Here is a 20,386-nt window from a genome sequence, read left to right as displayed (position 1 = left end):
CAGGATGCAGATTCTGCAAGTCTGTGCAAGGTACCCAGGTAGCTCCCACGACGCTTGCATACTCAGACACTCCCCAGTCCTGAGGCTCTTCAGCACGCCAGCCTGGCTGGATGGATGGCTGCTGGGTGACAAGGGCTAGCCATTGAAAATGTGGCTTTTGACGCCTCTCTGCCACCCAAGAACAGAGTCATGCCTCCACAAAGGCAGTGATAGAGAGAACCATAGGTCTTCTCAAGATACGCTTCCGATGCCTGGACCATTCAGGGGGTGCACTGCAATACCCCCCAGAGTGGGTGTCACTAATAGTAGTTTCATGCTGCACTCTCCACAATCTGACACTGGCAAGGGGGGCACCCACTGGAGGAAGGGAATCTTGACACAGCTCCACAGGCCACAGTTGATGAGTCCAGGAGTGAGTCTGAAGGTGAGCACGGTGAGGAGAACACTGAGGGTGTGGAGGCAGACCTCGGTAACCTCCAGGGAGGCAGGGACACCAGGAACACCTTGATCCAACACTCCTTCAGCTAGACTGCCAAAGATCAGCTTCAACCGCATGCCAGGGCTGCCGCCTCCATCCCGGATGTCTGAAATGACCCTTTCATTTGAACACAAAGAGCACTCAGTGGCTGTGCAATAAATTTCAAAGCCACCTGTTAGACACAGACTGGCATTCCCTGCACCAATGAAATAAAAAGGTGAAGCATACTCAGGCCATGGTAACAAAAACACAATTTATGTCATTCTGACAATTCAATAATCTTAACAGAAACGTTTCTGATATTCAACATCAGAACAGTATACATGAAGTAAACAAAAATGAACATAACATCGCCCATGACCTGTCTCTCTTGTGCTCATGTTGCCTTTAACTTCATTTGCGAGTGCTACGTGTAGGTGCTCCCACCTTGCTGGCACCAGCATTGGAGACAGCCTGCTGACGCTGCTGTCTTGTTGGCCTTTATGATCTTGGCGGTTGTCCTCCAGCCTGTGGAGCCTGTGCTGGCCCCGCCTGGGAGGGAGCGGCCAGTGCCACGGCTGGCGTCTCCCCAGTCATCACAGTCTCAACAGATACCATGGTCACTACGGAGGTGCAGAGGAGCTGCTGTCATCATGCAGAGTGCCCTGAGAGGAGCCTGCAGAATATGACTGGCTACTCATGCGCCAACGTGAGGTCGCTCTGGTCCTCCCTGTACATCATTGATGAACGGGCACCTAGCTGGGACACTGGGTGCCTCATCCATCTCCCACACTGACAGTGACTACCTGAGGTCAGTGCCGGTGTTAGGACTTGCAGGTCTGAGCGCAACCCCAGGAACCCCTGATTCTGTCCCTGGAGCTGCCTCCATGAGCGTCACCACACTCTCAATGGAGGAGGCTGTGTGCATCAACCATGATGGTCAACGCAGTGCTGACGCTCCGCATGGACTCCTCGATCATAGAGACCTTGGCACACAGACCCTCATAGATCTCCGCCAAATCCTCCCGCTCATCCCGTTGGACATCCAGCATCTGCCGCCTAATGGACGATTCCAGAAGCTCATCATCAGCCTTCAACTGAGCATCGTCCTGATCCCCAGAAGTCCTCCCGACAGCCATTGCTCTGGGCACTCCCTGCACCTCAAGTGATTGTGAAGTGCCCTCACCAATGTGCACCAAGATACTAGTCGCTGCTCTAATGCCCACCAAGGTGCTGGTATCTGCGCTGGTGCCTGCTTCAGAGAGCGGGTGTGAAGCAGGTGAAAATTATGCCCAATGATCCTCCGGTGTCAGGGGTGACCCTTTGGGGTCCAGAGAGCGAACACCTGCTGGCAAACCTAAAAGGGCGAAGGACATGTCATTAGTTAAAGTCATAACTCTGTCACTGTGTGTGCCAGGCATGTGAGACAACAGAGATCTGCATCATGGTGCCATTGTCTTTAAATGATCAATGGGGACTCCAGGTTCGAGGCTCACATCAATGAAGAGACTGCACTAGAATGTTTGCACAATCCAAAATTCTCACCTCTGTGCTCTGCACTCTTACTTTCAGCTGGTACCCGGCCTACCCGCACCCGGTTGCATGTGGGGTGTGCTGGCTCTCGAGCTCCAGGGCGTCTTGCTCATATCTCGAGAGGATTAGGGGGCTGGCGGGACCTCTGTTGGTCAGTGACCTTTCAATTTTTTTGTGGGCTGTCTCCTCCTGAAACAACAGAGGAGCATTTATTCGTCCACTCTGTAGCTGCAGCGCCATAGATTCCTGGCCAACCCCAGCTGAGGATCACCTAGCAGGAGTTGTGGCCCTCAAGCCGCAGGGCACTCAGTCCAAACAGCCAGGGCTCACCCCCATGGCCAGCTCTGGCATGATTGACAATTGGCACTCAGACTCTAACACCCCTGAGGTTCAAGGAGGGACGGCCAGACCTTAACACATCTGCACACTGACCCACGCCAACACAGTACACACCCTTCCTAAGTGCAGCAAGTCATTGATGCTCCTATGGCACTGCACCCAGGAGCGCAGCACCACGTCACGGCTGCTGACTGGCACTGCCACTTCCTCGCATGCCTCCTTGGTGAGGTGCCGTGGCCTCCTCCTCCCATCCCTGGGGACAAGGGTGTCCCTCTTGGCAGCCACCTCCTCCAGGAGGAAGGCGAGGCACTCATCAGAGGAGCAGGGAGCCGAGTGCCCACCCGACCTGCCCTCTCGCCTGCCATATCCAGCTGCACTCGGGTCCATAATGTTGGCTAAGGGGACGTCCTCTGTGGCAGCCTTCCAGAGGCTGCCTGGGCTACTTTTAAACCAGCTGCTGGGTCACCATTGGACCTGGCAGCCGACATGCCCCCGCCCCCACCCCCACTCGGCCCTTCCCAGCCAGTGAGGAGCCGCGTTTCATGCTGGGCGGATTCTCAGGTCCGCCCAACGAAGGGAAAATCCTGCTTACTGAGTTTCTAGAGCAGAGAATGTTTGTCCACAACAATTTTCAAAGACTATTAAATATTTTAGGAAAAAACTGGGTAAATATTTGAATCAGAGGAAGAACGAAGGTCATAGGGAGAGAGCTGGAGAATTGTATTAGTTTTGCTCCATCAGTGAGCCATTATTGGGCTGAATGGCCTCCTTCTGAGCTGGTAACTTGTATGGTGCTCGTGTGCTCCTAAATGTGGTCAAATGTAAACAAGTTTAGCATTTGGCACAATAATTCAGCACGTGTTCAGAGTTTTGTAGAAAGAAGTGACTATTGCAAAAATGTTACTTTCTTCTAAATAAAATAACTGTATATTCTTTTAGCCAGAGTTTGTATTAAAAATATGGATTGCATTCAGCCATTCCCAGAAGACACAAAATAATAAAACAAATGGCTCTGCCCTGCTCCTCTGGGAATTATTCAGACTTCAAATAGGCAGACATTTGGGCTCAGCCAGCATTTGGAAGCCTAACAATTTCCTGACTCCAGTGCTAGCTGACTATATTAATGGTTCCTTCTCCACTTTCAAAACTGTCACCCTTACCCACTGCACAAAAAAAACACCTTTTAAACCATCTGTTCTCTCCAAAAACTGCCTAATCTCCAACCTCCATTCCTCTCTAACCTCCTTTTCTCTTTAAGATTGAATATATCATTGCTTCCTAACTCTGTGCATCTCCCTGTATGTTTCTCCCTAATCTGATTGTCATTCATCTTACTTCATAAAAAATGACCCTATCTAAATTCACTAAAAATATATTGTGTGATTGTGACCATGTGTTAACCCTGCTTACACTCCTTGACTTTTCCATAATGTTTGACATGCCCGACTAGGCCTCCACCATATCACCTAGCTCCATGGGACAGTTCTTGCACAGTTCCATTTCTGTCCACCTGAATCTAGCCATTGAACACGCATCCAGAAAAGGCTCCTTTTCTCTCCAGACTGTCACCCTCAGTGTCCCCAAGGGATTGATTTGGCTTGACTCTATTGGCAAGCCACCTCTCAGCAATATTGTCTGTAGGTACAGGGTGAGCTTGCATACGGGCACAAATGACACCCACATCTACCTCCCTTTCACTGCTCTTCACCCCTTGGCTTCCTCTGATCTGTCTTTGCAAAATTTTCCACTTACCTGCGATCCTTGTGAATATTGAGTAAGATTGCCAGATGATGCCAACTTATGGGAGTTTTTTCTGTTGTAGTAGACACACCCCTACTAGAAACTGAGATGGAGATTGTGAAAACTCATTTAAAGTATAATTTTTAAAGTAAAAGAAGAGACCCTTTTTTATTGTCAGAACTGTAGGTTACAATTCAGAAAGCATTGGCTGCAAGACAGTCAAAGATATTTTTCTTCCCCCATCAGTCCAAATGGGCTTAGAGTTCTACTCTAAAATAGGATCAATTTTCTAATTTGCTGCACTACTCACTGGTCTCAGGAAAATACTGATTTTCATCCCATTAGTTGATGCATTGGGTCCAATTTCATTCCCGTCTTTAAGGCGCCAGCCTTTGTTCTATGGTAGCTCTCTCCATTCTTGAAGCAGGAGGTTGTGTATTCAAACGTCATTTCAGAGACTTGTGCACATAATCTATTCTAGGGTTCTAGGGTGATACTTCAGATGTAACGCTAAGGGAATGCTGCAATGCTGGAGAGATGTTAAACCAAGGCCCCATCTACCTTGTCAGTTGATTGTAAAAGATCCCATTGTATTATTCAAAGATAAGTGGGGCCATTCACTTATCTTGACCAGTATCTCCCTCAGCTAACATCACTAATACAGATTATCTGGACATTATCGCATGCTGACTTTGGGAGCACGCTGGGAGCAAATTGGCTGCTGCATTTCCCATATTACAACCATGATTACACTTCAGAAGTGCTTCATTGGTAAGAAGAGCTTTGGAACTTCCATAGGTGTGAAAGGTGCTATATAGATACAAGTTCTTTCACTTCCCTGCTTTCTGAAATAATGGTAAATTAATATAAAGAATAATTAGGTTATAGTTTGAGTATTATGTGCAGACATTGGCACCCTATTAGAGAAAGGACATTAAAGCTATAGCATGGATTTAGAATCAGAATAGTTAGAGCACAGGAGGAGGCCATTCAGCTCATTGTGTCTGTGCTGGCTTTCTGAAGGAACAATTCACCTCTTGCTTCGCACATTCTTTCTTTTCGGATAAGTCTAATTCCCTCTTGAATGCTTCAGTTGAACCTGCCTCCACCACACTCTCAGGCAGTGCATTCCAGATCGTAATCATTCTCTGCATAAAAGGTTTTTCCACATGTCACCAATGGTCCTTTTGTTAATTACCTTAAACCTTGGCCCTCTGGTTCTTGATCCTTCCACCAATGGGAACAGTTCTTCCCTATCTATCCTGTCAAGACCCCTCATGATTTTGAATACCTCTTCTAACTCTCAACCTTCTCTTCTCCAAGGAAAACAGCCCTAACTTCTCCAATCTATCTAATGCAACTGAAGTCCCTCATTCCTGGAACCAGTCTTGTGAATCTTTTCTGCATTCACTCCAATGCCTCCACATCCTTCCTAAAGTGTCGCCCCTAGAACTGGACACAATAGTCCAGCTGAGGCCAACCAGTGTGTCATACAGGTTTAAATGTAACTCACTTGTACTCTTTGTTTCTATTAATAAAGCCAAGGATGCCATATGATTTAGCAGGATAATGCCGGGAATAGGGATTAGCTCTTAGGAGAAACTTGAGATATTGGAACTATTTCCACTAGGGCAAAAATGAAGGGAAGATTGAATAGAGATTTTTAAAATTCTGGAACTTCTTACTGAAGTGACTGGAGAAAACCTATTTCCTTTTAATTGGAGAGTGGGTGAAAAAAAAATCAATTTAAAATGATCAGATAGAGTGAGGAGTCAGAATAGGGTTTTTTAATGCAGAGGGTTATTGGAATATAGAATATTTTGCATAAACTAGAGTTTGAGGCAGAAATCATTGCAAGTTTTAGAGGCAAATTGGAAAAATCTTTGCAGTGGGGAAGAACAAAGAAGAGAGCAGGGCAGTAAGATTATTTTGAATTGCTCTAACAGAGCAGGCACAGATATGATGATGGTCAAAATGGCCTCCAAAGAACATAAGAAATAGGAGCAGGCGTGGCCTGCTCTGCCATTCAGTAAGATCATGGCTGAACTTTTATATTAACTCCACTTTCCCACTCTATTCCCATTTCCCTTGATTCCAATGGTGTAACAAAAAAATGTTGATCAGTCTTGAATATATTCAATGAATGAGCATCCACTGTCCTTTGAGGTAAAGAATTCCGAAGATTCATAACCCTTTCAGCGGCAGAATTTCTTCTCAGCTCTGCACTAAATGGTCAACCCCTTATTCTGAGACTATCACCTTTGGTTCTAGAACCTCCAAACCAGTGGAAACAGGGTCTCAGTATCTACACTGTCAGGCCCTCAAAGAATTTTATACATTTCAATGCATCATCCTCATCCTTCTAGACTGCAGAGAATGTTGGCCCATTCTACTCAATCTCTGTTCATTGTACAGCCCTTTCATCCCAGGAATCAATTTATTTCAGGAACATCTGTTGCACCATCTCTTAAGACAATTATATCTTCCCTTAGGTAAGGAGACCAAAACTGTACATAGTACTCCAGGTGTTGTCTTACCAAAGCCCTATATAATTGCAGCATGACTTCCTTACTTATACTTTCCAACCCCCTTGCAATAAACGCTAACATATAGTTTGCCTTCCTAATTCCTTGTACCTACAAGAGCAGGTCAGAGGCTGGGAATACTGTGGAGAGTAACTCACTTCCTGACACCCCAACACCTGTTCACCAGCTACAAGGCACAAGTCAGGAGTATGATGGAATACTCACCACATGCCTTGATGAGTAAAACTCCAACAACACTCAAGGAGCTTGACACCATCCAAGAAATAGCAGCTTGCTTGATTGGCACCCCATCCTCTACTTTCAATATCCATTCCCTCCACCACCAATGTACAGTGGCAGCAGTGTGTACCATCTACAGGTTGCACCACAGCAACTCACCAACACTCCTTTGACAGCACCTTCCAAACCTGTGACCTCTACCACCTAAAAGGACAAGGGCAGCAGTTGCATGGGAACATCACCACCTGCAAGTTCCCCTCCAAGCCACTCACCAACCTGACTTGGAAATATATCACCATTGCTTTATTTTCGTTGGGTCAAAATCCTGGAATTCCCTCCGAAAATGCACTGTGGATGTCCTACCACACATGGGCTGCAGCGGGTTCAAGGATACAGCTCACCACCACCTTCTGAAGGGTAATTAGGGATGGGCAAGTCAAATGCTGGCCTAGCCAGTGATGCCTATGCCCTGTGAAAGAGCAAAACAAAAACCTGCATGGTAATCATATGATTTGATTACAAGGACACCAAATCCCTCTGAATACCAACTTTTACTACCTTTTAAAAATATTCCGCATATCCATTCTTCTCCACCACCTTTTTCTCTTCTCCACCACCTTGCCCAATCTCTCAATCTATCTATGTCCCTTTGCAGACATTTTGTCACCCTCAAAGCTTACTTTCCCGCCTAGCTTTGTATTGCCAGCAAACCTGGATATATTACACTTGGTCCTGACATCTAAGACATTGATCCTCCTCCCCCTTCAGGTACCATGCCCTAAGAGGGTATTGGTGACTAATGGACTTCTGTTGGATTGGTCTATGATCATGATTGGCATAGTACTGTACTGATTTCCCATTAACTTCTGCAGTATGGCTGACCAGCAAACTCTCCCGCTCTTTCCGCCTGCCATCAGGCATGTTGGAAGGATTTACAGGCTGATGATCAACCTGTTTGGACACATTACGCGCACACCTCCCATGGCCATCAAATCCTAGAGTGAGACTTAAACCAAAGAGCTTCTGGTCCAGAAGCAGGGATGCTACTATTACACCAAAAGAGCTCCTTAAGCCATTGATAAAGATTGTAAGTAACTGAGACCCAAGCATGAACCATTGCAGAATTCCACTCAATAAACCCTGCCAACCTGTAAGTGACCCATTTATTCCAATCCTTTGTTTTCTGTCTGTTAAGCAACCCTGAATCCATGTGAATATAGATTCTGTCATTGGAAGTTGAAGAGGGCACAAATAGTATTTTGTCTTTTATTTTATCTATATCATGTAATTTATATTTAGATAACACTTTAACTGCTACTCTCCAAACTCCTATTCCCAATTACAGCTCCTCTAGACCTATCTTTTCTTTCTTTATTTGTCCCATTATCACTGCCTTTTGCCTTGCACCATCATCCCCTTTGTCATTTAATCTTTCCTGCCTTCCACGCCATCACTGACCTCCCCTATTGTTTTCCCCCCTTCCCCTTTCTCTGCTTCTGTATTTGCTTAAATGCGTTCCATCTCCATCTTTTCCAGTTCTGTTCATTCATACTCCCACATTAATCCATACTCAAGTGCTTTAGGCCCAGTCAGTTCACATCAACTGAGTATTTCTAGTATTTTCTGTTTAATCTTCTCTAATGTTTCTTCTTAAAGCTCCCCCACTGTACCTGTTAATCATGTTGCTCTTTTCTGTAACATTCCTAATGCACATGTTTCTTTTTGTGGTTTGATCACCAAGCATTAAAATTATAGACTCTGCGATTAACATTATTTTATATTTGTTGTGGAAGTGAGCGGAAGACGCTGCACCAAATAGATTCCAAATGTGCAATATTATTGCAAATGTGAGAGACAGAACATGCATATTCAGAAATTATGATGCCGCAAGTAACGAAGATACATCTGTGTATAACCACAGTGTAATGTGTCTTTCTTGGCCCTTGAACAAAACAATTGCCAGTAAATTCTCCCACCATTAGTAGTTAATGGGTGTGGTTGGCTGTGTAGGAGGACATCTTCAGCTGGAGCAAAGTGGGTTGTCATTGTACTTAGTAATGGGAATGACTGCACTTTGCACAGCACATCATTTTATATAATTATTTGACAGTGCTGATATTTTCTGAGAGCCAATGGTTGAGTTTTTAATGAGACTGGAATCCAGATTCCTTTGATCTAGCACCAGAAGTGCTCCTAAACTGCAGCATTGCCAGCCCTGTCGCTGTTTCCTCAGGCTCAGTGGGTTGCTGGTGATGGTATTCCACAACTCTAGATAATCCATAATCTGGATACTGAAATAATCAATCTCAAAAAAATCTTTCAAAGTTCAGAATGATCGATAAGATTGGAGCAGCATTGAACCATTTAAGGTGCTTGACAAAAGAAGCAAAGACAACATAAGCAGCGAGTGGTGATGGCAGATTCCATCATGGCTTTCAAAAGGGAATTGGATAATTATCTGAGTAGGAAGAAAATTGTAGGGCTATGGGGAAAAAGGCAAGGGAGCTGGACTAGCTAAGTAACTCTTACAGATAACAAAAACAAAAACAGAATTACCTGGAAAAACTCAGCAGGTCTGGCAGCATCGGCGGAGAAGAAAAGAGTTGACGTTTCGAGTCCTCGTGACCCTTCGACAGAACAGAAGGGTCAGGAGGACTCGAAACGTCAACTCTTTTCTTCTCCGCCGATGCTGCCAGATCTTCTGAGTTTTTCCAGGTAATTCTGTTTTTTTTGTTTTGGATTTCCAGCATCCGCAGTTTTTTTGTTTTTAACTCTTACAGATAGTTGGCTAAATAGTTTCCTCCTGTACTGTAACCAAACTACAATTCTATTTGTGAAAAACAACCCTTTTCCCTCCTAACAGAGCAGTTAGCACTGAGTCATAAGTAACAGGTTCTGGGGGTTTTGATCTCTGCTTTCCAATGATTCAATCCTAGCATTAGTCACCGCATTCAGGATTGGACAGCAGAAAGTGACATATCATGCCATTAAAATTTACTTAGGAATGGATAAACCTCAACTTTTCTGGCACGATTAGTGTGTATACATCAGGTAAGGAAAACATGATACTGTTCCATGTATTTCAATGGTGAGTGTCTCAGAGGGACACTGTTATTACATAATCTCTGGAGGAGCAGGGCATCTTGGACAGTAACTTCCTGATTTTCACATTTAATTGCACATGTGGTTTTCCAGAGATTATTCTCCTAGTTACACTTAAAAGCTTCACTCATGCTCTTGTTGCAAAATCCTGGTCAATACATCTAGCAAATTTCCCCTGTGACTAGGATATGCACAATGGTTTTTTTTCTTTGTGCTTTTCAGCCTGTCAAGAGTGTTCTTAGCATCACTGCTGGGGTAAAGAATTATTTGCAGGGTTCTGTCTGATCAGCAGATCTGAGTTTTATTGCTGTTTTGCAGCTCTCATGTTTTGTACAATGCCGAGCAGTTGCAATGTTTTACTGCCTTGTAATGTAATCATAGCTATATGTCATACTATATATAAAATCGACTTGGATAGCTTTAACTCTACATGTAAAATTATTTGTTAACCAGTTGCAAGTAATGCTCAATGATCTTGTGTGTGCACCATCAAAAAGGCTTAAAGATATTATTGCATTTATATTTCAGGCATTTGGACAGGCATATTCGAACCATCGTAAAGTTGCAGAAGATGGCGAGTCCCGTGAGGAGACTCTTCTACAGGAGTCTGCATCAAAGGAGGCGTATTACCTCAGTAAGATTCTGGAGCTGCAGACAGAGCTGAAACAAGCCAGGACAGTTGTGGTCAATGTCCAGTCTGAAAATGAACGACTCAGTGCTGTTTCTTTGGACCTCAAAGAGGTAACCATGGTGATTTTGCTGCTCTAGACCAGGAGGCGAGGAATCCCACATTAGCCAGTTCTAGGAAAGCAGGATTCATGGGAACACTACAGTAAATAGTCACATTTCTGCAAAGTATAGTTATTGATTTTGTGCAAAATACACTGCGAAAATCAATTGCTTTAGGTTGAGCTGGCTGGTGTCATCATCACTTGTGCTGTAGTCTGATACATTGTTTTCTGATATGATAAAATAGGTGCACAACAGTGATCCTTTTTTATCTTTATGAATGTTCTCTTTTTGTCTACTGAAGGTCTACTGAATAGTTTCAGGAGTATCCATAGACTTTCAGTACTTCACTCAGGTGGTTATACTTCACAAAAGGCTTCATCAATGAGTGTAGACAGTCATTCAGAGATGGGGGTGGGGAACATAAATTAGCCTAATCTTATCTTCATCTGATAGTCACATATACACGTATTTTAGGAGAGATTCTCAGGAGCAGCACTTCCGTTTCCCTATTCCTAAGGGAGCAGAAACCAAATATAGCATCTGTACCTCCACCAAGACTGAGATCGGAACTTTGATTAAACCTGGATCACGTTGTGCATCACAACAGATTATGAATTCCCTGCCAAATGTGGTTATATAAAATCCTTTTTAAATGGGTGAAATTGCAAAAGGAAAAATGCCTGGGATGAACTATTTGCCATATTCAGAGAGAGAATATTATGAGATCAGGGTCATAAGATAGATTTTAGCTTGTTAAAAATCTGAAAACTCATTGTAAAAAAAAAACTTGTTCTGCAGCACAAGCTGTGCTTGTGGTGATGTGAACATCCTAAAATGGCCATCAAGGCTGCTCCAGTCAAGTTTCTGTGGCAAGTTATTTTAGGATCATTTATAGAAAAAAAATAAATTCAATACCACTATATAGTTTTGATAGTAAGTTCTTTTACATCAGTTCTGTATGTAGAGGGAGTGGGTTAAATTGCAAAGAAAGTTAAAGAAAAATCCATAAATTGTGTTATTTTCACTCATTATTTAAGGTTTCTTGCTATACAGAAAGGAGAACCATATTAATATCAATGGACTTCATACTTAGGTGGCAATAATTTATTTCCTATTATTTGGCAACCCTGAGTTGTCATTACTTTCTGGCCATTTTGATCAAACAATTTGAGAATCTGAGAATGCCCTCTGAGGCTAATCTGACACACACTTTCATTGGTACAGTCAGTCAACTCAAACCCACTCCCCATCCTGAAATTGAGTTAACTAAACATCAAGGTTTCTTCGGTGCCAGCCCAATTTTGATCAACTCCATCCTCCCTATTCAATGGATACGGTGGCATGAAGATAGCTTGCTCTTCCATATGTGATGGTGTTGTGCTATGGGATTGTATTTTAAAAGGAGGGAAGTTTTAATTGTTCTCTTTTTATTCCTCTTACTGAGGAATGTCCCCTCTGCAGACTAACTGGTGAACAAATCATCTTAAACTGAACAAATGAGGCTATCACTTGGCTTTGGGGATTTGCATTTGTTAAATAATAAAAATCCTTCCCTTCCGAGAAGTGCGTAGTCTATTCCTGAGCTCACAAGGTCGCAGTAAGAAAGGAGAGAAGATTTGAGGAAGCTAACTTGTGTCATGTTGTCAGTCATGTGTTGTTTTTTCAGCATGTTAACACACCATTGCTCTGTCATAGGAATACGCTATCCTGCCCCTTGACACTGTTTATCCATTCAGCAAGATCCTGGCTGATTTCTATCTTAACTCTATTCACCCACCTTGGCTCCATATCCCTTTAACCTTTGGCCAGCAAAAAATCTAATGATCTTAGATTTAAAATGATTAGTTGAACTAACATCCATTGTTTTTTTATGGGAGAGGCTTTCAAACTACTGCCACCCTTTTTGTGAAAAAATGTTTCCTGACTTCTCTGCTGAATGGCCTGGCTCTGACTTTTAGGTTATGTCCCCTTGTCTTGGATTCTCCAGCAATGGAATATGTTTCTCTCTATCTGCCCTATCTGTACCTTTCAAAATCTTGAACATTTTGATGAAAAAACCCAATAACCTTCGATATCCCAGGGAATGTACAACTAATTAATTTATGTAATCTCTCTTCATATTTTAACCATTGAAGAGGTAACACTCTGGTGAATCTGCACAACAGTCCTTTCAAGGCCAACACATCATTAAGGTGTTAGGACCCAGCAACTGGTAAAGCTGAGTTATTTAAAAATCCCAGAGGGAAACCTTAAACAACTGTCATAACCTATATTTTAAGTGTTATGTCTGAGACGCAACTCTACATTCAGGATCAGACCACCAGTTCTTGAGGTTTTATATTAAACTAAATGAAAATGCAAATGCACTCTACCTCTTTTATATCTCAAAACTAGTACACATCAAATGTTATGACCAATAGAGTTGGTAAAGCGGAGTTATTTAAAAATCCCGGAGGAAAACTTTAAATAACTGTCATAACCTATAATTTTAAGTGTTATGTTTGACATGCAACTCTAAATTCAGGAGTCACATCACCAGTTATCGAGGTTTTACATTAAACAGAATGAAACATTTTTAAAATTTACACAGGTTAAAAGATATATACACATGGCTACAAATTACTATTATCGTAATTTTTAACAAATTTTAAAAGAAAACTATTTTCCAATAATATGATATACATTAATAGCTTCATGACCTCCCCCCTCTATCAAAAAATGAACCATCGTAATTCTAAAAGACACCATCTCTCTATCTCCTATACTTATTACACTATTACATTACCAGATGCATGCATTAACATAACAATATAAATATAGTTATAAAAACAAAAAAATATAAAAACAAAAAAACTGCGGATGCTGGAAATCCAAAACAAAAACAGAATTACCTGGAAAAACTCAGCAGGTCTGGCAGCATCGGCGGAGAAGAAAAGAGTTGACGTTTCGAGTCCTCATGACTCATAAATATAGTCCTTGGTATCAACAGAAATCACTCCAGTTCAATGTCTAGGTTTTAAAAATGTCCAATTTCCCTTTAAGCTTCAAATTCTTGATAATACATCTGCGAACAGATTTTCTCTTCCAGCAATATGTGGATTAAATGGTTGTAATAATTGACTCCATCTGAAAAGCCTCGCACTTTTGTCTTGAAATTTGTCCAAAAAACTTCAAAGGATTATGGCATGTATAAACAATTGTTTCTGATGAATTGCTTGCAACCTAAACTTCAAAATGCTGCAATGTTAACATCAAACTCAGTCTCTTTTTCGATCGTTGAATATCTTCTCTGTTGTACATTCAGCTTCCGTGAAAAATACCCTATCGGTTTTTCAATTCAGCCCCAATACCTATATCGCTTGCGTCAACGGCCAACTTGAATTGCTTGGCATAATTGGGTACTGCCAAAATTGGTGTCGTAATTAATACAGTTTTCAAACTATTGAATGACTTCTGATGCTGCAGTGTCCATTGAAACTTTTTGTTCTTTTTTAAAATTGGCCACTTGGCTAAAATTTGGTACAAATTTCCAATAAAACCCACTCATACCCAGAAATCTTAAAACTTTTTGTTTTGATGTGGGCACTGGGAAATCCACGATAGCGTTGACTTTTGCCTCTCTCAGAGCCATCTTACCACACCTAATGGTACAGACTAGATATGTAACTTGCGCTTTTGCAAATTGACTTTTAACCAAGTTCATCACCAAATTAGCTTGTCGTCGAGTAAATAATTCTTCCAGATGCTGTAAATGCTCCTCACATGTCTGACTGAAAACGATTAGATCATCAATGTAAACCACACAATTGCTTAGACCTGCAATTACTTTGTTTATTAGTCTTTGAAATGTCGCAGATGCATTCTTCATACCAAATGGCATGACTTTAAACTGAGATAGTCCACTTAGCGTTACAACTTTGCTTTCTCTGTCAATGGTACCTGCCAATATCCTTTCAGCAAGTCAATCTTTGTGATAAATTTCAGTTGCCCCACTTTCCCAACACAATCTTCCAGCCGTGGTATGGGATACGAATCCACTTTTGTCACCACGTTTACCTTTCGATAGCCCACACACAGTCTTTGTGTTCCATCCAGTTTCGGTACCAATAGAATAGGCAAACTCCAGTTACTGCAACTAGACTCAATGGTATCATTTTGAAGCATTAAATCAGTTTCTTTTTGTACTTGTGATAACTTAAATCTATAAGGTTGTCGCTTAATTGAAGATGACAATTCTATACATGCCTCATGTAAAGCTAAATGTGTCTTTCCCAACTTATTTCCATAAATAGGTTTGTGTGACTGCAATAGCTTTTCCAAATCACTTTGACACTTGCTTGGAAGGTAACTCAATATTTCATTTAAATTTTCAAGCGCCCCCACATTATCCAATTTGATTAGAGGAAATCAATTTCAGAGTCCTGCACTTCTAGCTCTTTCTCATCATTCACCACCACTAATGTCTCTTTTTGTTCCTCTTCTCTGTCAAAGTACTTTTTAAGCATATATACATGACACACCCTCTGCTTCTTTCTTCTATCTGGAGTATTTATTAAATAAGTTACTTCACTCAACTTCTTTTCAATCCTGTAAGGCCCACTAACTCTTGCATTTAATGAATCACCTCATACTGATAACAACACTCGTACTTTCTGTCCAGAAACAAAACTGCGACTTTTAGCTTTCTTATCCGCTTTCACTTTCATCACTTGCTGTGATATCTTTAAATGTTCCCTAGCCAACTCACATGCTCTGTTCAATCTTTCCATGAAAGTTGATATGTAATCCAGGAGAGTAGTTCCTGAATTTTGACTGACCAATTTCTCATGACTCAATTTCAGTGGTCCCCTTGCCTCATGACCATAAACTAGATCAAAAGGGCTAAAACCAGTCGATGCAATAGGAGCATCTCTAATAGAAAATAACAAAAATGGAATTCCTCCATCCCAATCCTGTGCATAACCCCAACAGTATGCTGTTATCATAGTTTTTAAAGTTTGATGTCATCTTTCCAAAGCTCCTTATGGCTCCAGATGATAAGCTGTTGACTTAAACTGTTTTATCCACAAACTATTCATTACTTCCTTAAACAGCTGTGACATGAAATTTGACCCCTGATTTGATTGTATTTCCTCAGGTAAACCATGGCCAGGATATTTAGGTCGGCAAGCGGGGGGGCAGGGCCCACTAGCTGACGTGGGATGACATCGGGTGGAATTCCTGACATCACCCCGCCTCATTTCAATTTTCAGGTCGGCGGGGGCGCGAGCCGAATCAGCAGTGCACCCGCCGACCTGGCAGTGGTCTATTGAGGCCATTTAAAAAGTAATTAAGCTCATTAATGGACCTGCCCATCCAACCTTAAGGTTGGCGAGCAGGTCGGGAGCCCTGGCGGGCTTCAAAAGAGCATGAAACCCCATCCATGGGTGGGCTGAGGTTTCATGAGCGTTTTTAAAAATGTAAAAATGTTTGATTAAAAGTGATGGACATGTCCCAACTCATGTGACAGCGTCACATGTGGGGACATATCAGGGAAGTTTTATTCTTGCCCCTTCACCATTTTAAAACTTGGCACCAATCTCCCTGAGCCAACACTTAGCCTCAGGGAGATGAATGTGCTCATTTGCGTGCATGGGCGAAAGAGCGCACTCTTGGCTGAGGGAATTCCCCCTCCCCCTGCATAGGGAGTGCATAGCGCTCCCTGGCAGACATCATGCTGGGTGGGCCTTAATTGGCCCGCCCATGTAAAATGGCGGTGCACCTGCTGTTGCACCCCCCCCTCCCCAGATGGGGGGAAAATTCCTTCCCATGTCTTGTGAAAAAAAATGTTATATTAACTCCTTCACAATCTTCTTAATTGTAATATTCCTTAAAGGTATCGCTTCAGGAAACCTGGTAGACACATCCATTAATGTCAATAAATACTGATTTCCACTTTGTCTTAGGGAGGGGTCCTACATAATTAAACATGAGCCTGGTAAAAGGTTTGTCAAATGCTGGTATTGGGATTAAAGGCACCGGCTTAATTTCTGCTTGTGGTTTCCCTGTTTTTTGACATGTGTAACAGGTTCTACAGAATTTGACTTCATCCCGATGCAATCCTGGCTATAAAAAAAGCCTCTGTATCTTTTCCTGTGTTTTCCTAATTCCTAAATGTACCCCCCACCGCCCCCATTGGAATTTCATGAGCAATTCTCAGAATTGTATTTCTATCCCCAAATGGGATAACAATCTGATGTGCCTCCCTCCAGCTTTCATTTGCTGAGGCATGATCTGACCCCCACTTTCTCATCAAAATACCTTCCTGAAGATAATAACATACTGGAATACATTTTACTTCAGTTTCTGAATAAGCTTTCTGATATAACTGTTTTAATTGCAGATCATTTTTCTGTAATTCCACTAATCTCTCTGAGTTAAACTTTTCAGCTGAATTGCCCTGTATCCCTTCATCTTGAACAACGTTATCAAATACAGTGCCAGCCCAGCTAATTGGATTTCGACACCTTCTTCTTGCCTTTGAACTGCCTACACATGTTTATTTTATTCTTCCCTATGGGCTTTTGATCTCATTATAACACAATCAGGAAACAATCCAGGGCGTTCCTTCTGTAGCACTTCTGTTGAAAACACTTCTACAGGGTGCTCGATTACCATAGGCATCACCCATATTTGTGATCCAGCTATATCATTACCCAGAATAAACTGAACCCCTGCAATGGCAATTTTTCCACCACTCCAACTGTAACTTCACCAGTCTTCCAATTGCTCCTTAAATTTACCTTCCACAATGGAATAGATTTAGCATCTCCATGAACCCCACTTATTATTACCATCTCCTGCAATACTCCCTTTGAACAACAAATATCACTATCCCACATATTAAAGATTGACTAGCCCCTGCGTCTCTTAAAATTTTAACATCCTTACCTACTTCACCCTGTACACATGGAAAGACTTTCCCTTCACATACAAAATCTTTAAACATGGCTGCAACCTGCTCCTCCAAAATCTCTTGAGTAAACTGTGAACAAATTCCCACTTCCTACCTTTTACTGATTCTCCCTGTTTCAACTGTACACATTACCACTTATTTCTCCTGTACTTGAACCTCAAAACCCATAGTACTTTTACTTCCAGAGCTTTTCTGTGCCCCAGTGCAGAAACAATTCCAACAGATTTTTCCTCCAATTTCCAGCACACTGACTTTGTGTGCCCCACTTTATTACAATGAAAACACCTCAATTTTCGAATGTCACTTCTACCTTCAGCATCTTCCTTTTTATTCTGAGAAAAAACTTCCTGGGAACTTCCAGCTACTCCTTCTTTTCCCTGACTACCTGCCTTCCCTTCACTGTCCCACTTTTTATCCTTTTCTAATTTGAAAGGGTGACTAAAAAACGGTTAGTTCTATGAACTAACTCATAATCATCAGCTATTTCTGCAGCTTGTTTTACAGAATCAACCCTCTGTTCCTCTGCATGAGTTCTCACTACTGAAGGGATTGAATCTTTAAATTCTTCCAAAATAATTACTTCCCTGGGAGCTGCATCAGTTGTTTCTATTTTTAATGCCCATATCCACCAGACAAAATTACTTTGTTTTACTCTTTCAAACTCAATACAATTTGCCCACGCTGTTTGCTCATATTCCTAAATTTCTGCCTGTATGCTTTAGGAACCAACTTATATGCACTCAAAATAGCCTTTTTCACCACATCATAATTCACCAACATTTCTTCTGATAGCGAAGCGTTTATCTCAAGCGCCCTACCTAACAACTTTGACTAATAATAATGTCCAGTTTTCCTGTGGCCATTTCATCTGTTTAGCCAGCTTCTCAACTGAAATAAAGAATGCTTCAATATCTTTTTCCTCAAAATTTGGAAGAGCTTGTACAAACTTAAACATCTCCCCACTGGGTTCTACTCTAGAGATAAACCCTTCCTCACCTACTGGCAAATCTTTTTTTTAACTGCCAACATTTTCAGATGGAATTCTCTCTCTCTCTTTTCTCCCTTTTAAAAGCCCTTTCTCTGTCCTTTGCTTCTAATTCAAGATTTTTCATTTACAACTGAAGTCTCGCTACCTCCGGCTGTGACTCACTAGTGTCAGGTTTCACTTCCAACTGTAGATGCTGTGCTATACTTTTAATTCTATTTGATTTCCTAGCAGCCTCAGGTAACCCTAATTTTAACTTAACTGCCAATTCTGTTAACTTACTTTTCGTTATTTTCACCAAACAAAGTGGAGGTATCTCTTCTACTCCCAGACAAGTCTTAGCAATTGACAAAGCCATCCTGCAGTCTCACCAACTCCTGAATTCAAAGTGGCCCTTGTACTTGTAATCTTAAGACTCACCAATTCCAAACAAATCAAGAAATTAGAAATATAATTTATTGGGGCACAGCCTCCAATTGTTATGATCCAGCAGTTGAGTTATTTAACTATCCCAGAGGGAATCATTAAACTGTCATGACCTATATTTTAAGTGGTACGTTTGAGATGCAACTCTAAATTCAGGAATCAGACCATCAGTTCTTGAGTGGTTTTATATTAAACTAAATGAAACATTTTATTAATTTACACAAGGTAATTTTTTTTTATTTGTTCATGGATGTGGGCATCTCTGACTAGGCCAGCATTTATTGCCCATCTTTAATTGCCCTTGTTCAGGGATCATTTAAGAGTCAACCACATTGGAGTCACATGTAGGCTAGGCCAGACCAGGTAAGGACAGCAGATTCCTCCCTAAAGGACATTAGTGAACCAAATGGGTTTTAACAACAATTGGTTTTGTGGTCTTCATCAGAGTTTAAATTCCAGATTTTCTATTGAATTCAAATTTCACCCATCTGCCGTGGTGAGATTTGAGCCCGGGTTCCCGGAACATTACCTTAGGTCTCTGGAATACTAGTCCAGTGAAAATACCACTATGCCATCACCTTCCCCACATGGCTACACAATACTACTATCATGACTTTTAACAAGTTCCCAAACTAATCTCCATTAAGGCAACAGCAACCCATAGACTTAACCAGACAGCAGGTAAAGCATTTTCACTTTACAAATTCAAAATTAGGTTCTTTTCACTTTGGTTCCTTTGGAAACTTACAGCTGCCTCTTGATCTCACATTGCCTCTGCTCTGCATCATGAAAACTGCTGAAGTTATACCTACCATCCCCATTGAATGTAAATTCTCATTGTATTACCAGCCTCTTTGAACTCTACCTTTTAACAATAAAACCCCTTTGATAGTACCGATTTTATTAGTAATGTAAACATATTGCTTGGTATCTGCTACATAGGTGTCAGTTTTCACACCACTTCTTGAATGTCCTATTTAAAAAACGCACATGCATGCTATCTTTCGTACATCTCAAAACTAGTACACATCAAAGCACCCAGACTAGCTGGTTTTAATCCAATTAAGACACACCCACAAACTAAACCTCTATTTTAACAGAAAAATATTTTCCAATAATAATATATACATTAATAACTTCATGACATAAGCTACTATGCCCAGAACTGCACACAGTACTCCAGAGGTAGGGTGAAATTTTCTGTGCCTGCTGGCTCGGGTGTGCTTGGTGGCGTGAGTAGACAATATGGCAAGAAGGCGAAAGATCAGTTTCATAGTGATGTGAAATCAATTTGCGATCATCTGCCAATGGTGGGCCGTGTTTCCTGCCATCGTTCATCGCTAACCTCATTA

General features: G+C 41.7%; 1 protein-coding gene across 1 annotated transcript in view; it reads left to right on the top strand.

Annotated features, from left to right (window-relative positions):
• Positions 1-20,386, top strand: part of bicd1a (bicaudal D homolog 1a) — a 224,083-nt gene that overhangs the window by 114,723 nt on the left and 88,974 nt on the right. The window contains exon 2 of the mRNA XM_041216105.1: positions 10,465-10,677. Coding sequence (XP_041072039.1) covers positions 10,465-10,677 — 213 coding nt within the window. The remainder of the gene's footprint in view (positions 1-10,464; positions 10,678-20,386) is intronic.

The sequence above is a fragment of the Carcharodon carcharias genome, chromosome 21 (genome assembly GCF_017639515.1).
Source record: "Carcharodon carcharias isolate sCarCar2 chromosome 21, sCarCar2.pri, whole genome shotgun sequence".
Classification (NCBI taxonomy): Eukaryota; Metazoa; Chordata; class Chondrichthyes; order Lamniformes; family Lamnidae; genus Carcharodon; species Carcharodon carcharias.
The sequence above is the reverse complement of the archived record's forward strand: the minus strand, read 5'-3'. Positions and strand labels throughout refer to the sequence as shown.